The sequence below is a fragment of the Populus trichocarpa genome, chromosome 1 (genome assembly GCF_000002775.5).
Source record: "Populus trichocarpa isolate Nisqually-1 chromosome 1, P.trichocarpa_v4.1, whole genome shotgun sequence".
Lineage (NCBI taxonomy): Eukaryota > Viridiplantae > Streptophyta > Magnoliopsida > Malpighiales > Salicaceae > Populus > Populus trichocarpa.
In genome coordinates, this window is record NC_037285.2 from 36,567,813 (window position 1) to 36,573,988 (window position 6,176).

General features: G+C 35.5%; 1 protein-coding gene across 1 annotated transcript; it reads right to left on the reverse strand.

The window, feature by feature from the left end:
- Positions 1-284: 284 nt before the first annotated feature.
- LOC7496814 (purine permease 21) lies at positions 285-2,707 on the reverse strand. The gene is made up of 2 exons (XM_002298476.4): positions 2,307-2,707; positions 285-1,756 (listed from the first exon to the last, which is right to left on the reverse strand). Exons 1-2 carry the CDS (start codon positions 2,341-2,343, stop codon positions 654-656), a joined length of 1,140 nt encoding a protein of 379 aa, XP_002298512.3. The 5' UTR covers positions 2,344-2,707; the 3' UTR covers positions 285-653.
- Positions 2,708-6,176: the final 3,469 nt, after the last annotated feature.

Genomic DNA, 6,176 nt, shown 5'->3' on the forward strand with positions numbered 1-6,176 from the left:
TATCACTTTCAACCATCTATGACACAGTTCAATTGGTCGGGTATAGCTGCAACTAAAACAAGTCCAAGTCCTGCGATGAATCATTTCATGTAATCGTGTGGTTGGTTTGATACAAGAATGCTTTGTCCTTGGCGGAACTGGGTAATGGAAGGGCTAACACGTCGCAGCCTGTTTAAAGTGTATTTGATAGTTTAGAAGCTTTTACTTTAATTGTTTGAAAAAATAAATTTTAAAAAAGTTATAAATTATAGTTTTTTTAATTAAAATTTATAAAAAAATGAATCCATGTAATAATATGTATTAATTAATCAAACACTAAAATTGTAGTCAGAGCAAAACACGGCTTCAAACACACTGCATCACACTCTCGAACGGACGAACTCTTAATACAGGGTTTGGTTTGGTTTGCAGTAGAATTGGATAGGGGTTGAAATAACTAAAAATCTATAGTATGAGGGCTGAAGTGATTGTCGCTCCTTATTGATAGAAGAAACAGCATACAAGGAGTGTAAATTCAATTATGAATTGACAATCACTCTTGGAGGATTATCATTAAAAAAAATTCAATTCTTCCAATTATTTATTAACCCCTTCAATCTGAGATAGAGGAATTTCCTTCATTGTATATGAAACATAAGTGTGCATGGAAATCCTCATCCAGTGATTAACATTTCAGTAGCGGCGGCATTGCTTTTTTGTTTCTTGAGCTTGCAGTCATCAAGATAGTGCTGATAGACATATGAAAGAAAGCCCCATATAGCCAACACCATGGCAATAGCCTTGATAACATCCATTTTGTCACCAAAACAGAAAACGGCGAGGACAGGAACTACAGGCAAACCAAAAGTACTAATGGCATTCGAGAAGACCGAGGACACCTCGAAAATCAATCCTACACAACCAATAGAGAAAAGCTGCCAGGATATTGCAGTCCAAATTAAAGTCATGCAGTAGGATACTTCTCCAAGTTTAAAACCTTCCATCTCTTTCCCTAAACCCTTCCATTCTCCGCTAGCAAAAAGTCCCACTAGGACAGCAATGGTACAAGCTAGTGATGGATAGATTGTCATATCCAAAACCACCTTGAAGGTTTCCTGCTTTAGAACCTTCTTAAAGGCAAATTGGGTTAAAGAAAGCAGCAATCCATATCCAGCAGAAGCACCAACAGTGCATATAAATCCGAATGCGTACTTTCTTTTGTAGACTTGTTTAGATTCTGCGGAGTCGTCTTGGAATACAAGGAGGATGGAGGAGATGGTGAGAAGTACTAAAGAATTGATTATGAAAGGAGTGAGCTTAAGGGAGTTGAGGAAGAAAGAGAACAAAGCATTGAAGCCCAATTGGGATGCACAAACAAGAGAATAAGTAGACACTGGAAGGTATTTGAGACCAAGTGAATGCAACATACTAACTATGGCTAGAAATAAGCCACTTGAAATATAAATTGAAGCAAGGACTAAATTAGAAGGCAAGTTTGTTTCGAAGTTGCTTGTGGAAGGACTTTTTGGTTGTGACAAGTAAAAGGGAAGGAGAATGGGAAATCCAGCAGGCTGCACAAGTGCTCCCATCCAGCTACTATTCCCACCCTTTTCGAAATATAATCTTCCCAAGAGAACGGCCACTGACTGGCCAGCAAGAAGAAGAAGTGAATAGAAGGCCACTAGGAGCCACCACTTAGAGTTTCTCTTTTGAGGTATTGCTGGCTGGTTGGTCTCATTTTCATGCCTAGGTGGGCTTGCCTCTTTGGCTTCTTTCCCTGGAAAGGATACATAAATGTAGAGTAATTCAGTATATTTACGTTCTAGTCTACTAGTAAATTGGTTTAGTACAGAGCATAATCAATTATAAACTCATCATCCAATAATGGGCCACTTGAGTTTCTAATATCCTGAGGAATCCATGAGCATGCGGAGTACACAAACCAGTATTTGAAGCTGTTTTCTTCCCCCTTCAGTTTTCTCTTTCAGACTGAAAAGCATAGATTGTATGTATATATGCTTTGGAATGAATTGGAAATGGTACAGAATTGCCATTCCTATTTATCAAATTTTCGAATGTACTAGAGCTAATAACATCTCAAGAAATGAAAATCGTGTACTCGGAATCCTAAATATCAAACCCTTTTCAATCTGAACAAAATATTCAAATAATATATCCTAGCTATCTTTAGGTGATGAGGGATGAAGTTAAAAACTATGTTTAATAACCATTTGTACTGAATTCATACAAGCAATCAGCAGTGTTTCTTTCTGTAAAGTTTAGGACTGGAAGGAAGGAGAATAGGAGTCAGGTAAAAGCTTGCTTACCCATGACTTGGAGCTGCACTTCCTGAGCTTCTCCCATGACAAAACTAAATTCCCAATTGAGCAAGCTAAGAAGAAAGGCTTGTTGAGATTTAAAGCGAGAAGAGTTCTCATTTTTTTCGTCGATAATAAGGATATGCAATAAAAAATAAAAATATTTTCGAGCCTATGTAAATTTGTATTTTTGTTGCTTGTCTTTGATGCTACTAGGCAGTTTAAGCAGAGTATTGTTAAAACCTCCGTTTCAGAGGTGATTCCAGGCTGCCGGCAAGTGTCGAATTATAATTGCGTAGATGATAAAAATAACAATACTCCTGCTGCTGCTGCTATACGTGGAACTACGTAACCACACAGGATTAGGGTGCTTCATTTGTGTCACAGGAAAATAAATAAGAATGTGTCGTTCAGATAGCATCCAAGTCCAGGAAGAGTTGTTTTATATATAAAAGTAATTGTATTAAAAGTTAAAAAAAAGGTATAAAAGTATGATGGATATATTTCAAGTAGTACAAAGACTTGTTACTCGGTCAAAATTATCAAAAGTATCCCAAAAAAAGAGGCAAAAGCTTAATGAAGCTCAAGAGTGCGAAAGTAAATTGCCAAGATAAACAACTGGTTAACTAGTCAATCAGTGGTTTAAAAAGAAACCTAGGAAACGATCGACTGATTCCTGAAAATCACAAAACGAGTCGACCGATTCTATAGATAAGTATAAGCGGTAAGCAGAACTCAGAAAGCAATAAGAGCAATAATACCTAATTACTATAGGAAGTGCCAAATGGATTTGAGTGCAACTGAAATATGATATCTTGGTTCTAGCTTAATCAACCGGGACCAAACCAGTTCAAAAATCTCATCTCAAACATCATGATGAGATTGATAAAACTGATGAAAGACTCAATTATTCCTCTCATACTAGATAAAGTAAATTGTGATTGAGAGGGCTAATTGAGCAAGAAGATGCATGAACTCCCTTTTCTTTTCTCAAGTGTGTGTATGCCCATTGAAGCAGAGGTCACCATGTCGTAGAAGACCAACCTAGAAGGGTCTTGCTCGTGATAGCACCCCAAATTATAGAAAAAAATAGGGCATTGACAAAACAAATGGTCTTGTGTTTCAACCTGCAACCCACAAAGAATACATATCGAAGAAGGAATGATCTGAAAAGTATGTAGTCTGTCCATGATATGAAGACAACCCATAGAAACAAGCTAAATGATAAATGAATGCCTCGAGATGAATCCTCAAAATCAAAGTAGATGGTGCATAGAGCCTGTAGATCTGGATTCTCTAGGAACCCCTCATACCGAGTCAATGGAGAACCTCCCTAGAGAATGACCTTTCCAAACATAATGGTTTGGTAAAGCACTCTTAGGGTGAATGTGAAATGAGTCTCAAATAGGCTGAAGCTCCGAACTACCTAATGGAAAGGCTCAAGTACCCTTTTCAATAATGTTTGAGAACTTAGCATTCTAGGGGAGCCTAGTAGATGTTAGCAACTCTAAAGCAAGAGGTCACAAAACCATTGCCCATGTAGAAATTAATAGTCTAACCACATAGAAGTAATAGTCTCATCACAAATACATGAAACAAACTTCCCTCTACACCAATCTCTGTTGTGAAGAATCTTTCTTCATGACCAAGAGGACACTAAAAGGGGCCTGACATGCCATAAAGATCTACCTCTGAGTAGAATATTGTGGACCCATCCCGACCAAATTGAAGATCTATATAAAAAAAAGTCTCTAAGAGTGTTTGAGAATAGCTACTCTACATCCGTCACTGAAACTGCAGCCTAAGACATTGTTCTCCCAGTTGCTATATGATATTTAAAGTATGAGTCTTCTTAAGAGCAGAGCATGCCTATAAACTCATTGTGGGATTACAAGTTTGGAAGATATTGAAGAAACCTTTGCTAAAATAAGTACACAAAACAAGCCTTTTGCGATTAGAGACCTTTTGAATTTAAAATATAAAGATGGTGAAAATGTTAAATAACTTTCAATGGTTATTGAATCAAATGTCAATTGATGAATCTTGAGTTAATGATGAGATACAAGTACTAATCCTATTAAATTCATTGCCTGATAGTTAAGAGATTTTGGTGGTGTCACTTAGCAATTCTACTCTGAATATAAAGCTCACTTTGAAGATAGTAAAGGGCAATATTTCTAATGAAGAAAAAAAAAAAGGAAATGGATAGGCACTTATAAGTCTCATGTACCTATTATAAAATGTTAGGGGAGAAAGCAAAACAGATTTTATCATGGCAAGCAAGATAGAGAATATGATGATTGAGAAGGAAAATAAAAGCCTAGAGAGAGATCTCATTCAAGGGATGGAATTAAGGGTTATTAATGTGACAAGCTTGGACATATTCAAAAGGATTGTAGAAAGTACAAAATATATAAAAAAGGTAAAGGCAAAGATAAGAATGAAGAAAATGGTACAACTATAGTTGTTTTCAATGGTGATGTTTCCATTGTTTGTGATAATGATTATGTTAATCTTACATGTCAGGATACCACTTAGGTTGCAGATTCAACTGTTTCTTATCATGTTATACTGCTGTGAGATTTTTTCACATTCTATATTGTTGGTGACTTTGGTCAAGTTAGGATAATAAACCAATAGAGGACTAGCTTTATAGGCATTAGAGATATTTGGTTAGAAATCAATTTTGTGTGCAAGTTGCAACTTAAAGATATTAAGCATGTACTTGATATGCTCCTACTTGATCTCCACGAGTACACTTGATGAAAAAAGCTATCACAATTATTTTAGAGATGGTAAATGGAAGCTCTCCAAAAGTTCTTTGATTGTTGCTAAAAGGAAGAAGATTGGTCTCTACATGTCACAATTCAAGGAGGTTACGGGAAAGGTAAATGCAATTGAAAATGTCTCCACCAATTTATAACATAAATGGTTTGGACAATTGAGTGATAAATGCCTTGGCATTCTTTCCAAGAAGAACTACATTTCATTAAAATGTATGAACTTAAACATTTGCACTAATTATTTAGCTTAAAAACAACATAGAGTTTCATTTCAAATATCACTTTCATATAGAAGATCACATATTGTCGATTCAGTTCATATTGATTTGCTCTATGACTAATGAGTCTCTTGGAGTTTCTTTATACTTTGTTAGTTTTATTAATGATCATTTCAGGAAACTTTGGGCCAGTTGTTTAAAAATCCAAAGATCAAGTACTTGATGTCTATAATGATTTTCATACTAGAGTCAAAAGGAAAACCGATGGAAAGCTAAATTGTGTTTGATCTAACAATGATGGTGAATATAGGAAAATTTTTTAGAAGTACCGTAGGGAACATGGTATTAAGCTGGAGAAGAAAAATCAAAAGACTTCACTACAGAATGGAGTGGCTAAGAGAATGAATAGAACAATTGTTAAAATAAGTAGATGTATGTTTTCTCATGCAAAGCTATCTAAATCCTTTTTGGAGTGAGACAATGAAAACTATAGTTTCTATTATCAACCTTTCTCCATCAGTTCTTATTGACTTTGATGTTACAGATAGAGTATGTAAACAAAAATATGTTTTTTATGTGTACTTAAGAGTATTTGGTTGCAAGGCATTTGTACATGGTTTTAGAGATGGAAGGTATAAGCTTGACAACAAGACAAAGCAATGTGTTTTCCAGGGTTTTGAAGATGATGAGTTTGGTTATAGGTTACGGGTTCATAAAGAGAGTACAATTGTTAGATGTAGAGATTTTGTCTTATTTAAAGATCAAACCACTAAAGGCTTTGAATAGAAGGAAAAAATGGAGTCTACTAAATTTATTCCTACTAATTTTGATCCAAGATCTACTCCATATTTACCTTTGATGTCTTTTAGTCATGGAAG

What these genes read in the sequence shown, in the direction of transcription:
- LOC7496814 (XM_002298476.4), bottom strand. Translation starts at nt 2,343, where the DNA reads ATGGGAGAAGCTCAGGAAGTGCAGCTCCAAGTCATGG. An exon ending in AGTGCAGCTCCAAGTCATGG is followed by an intron (nt 1,757 to 2,306) that starts GTAAGCAAGCTT and finishes TATCCTTTCCAG; the next exon opens with GGAAAGAAGCCAAAGAGGCA.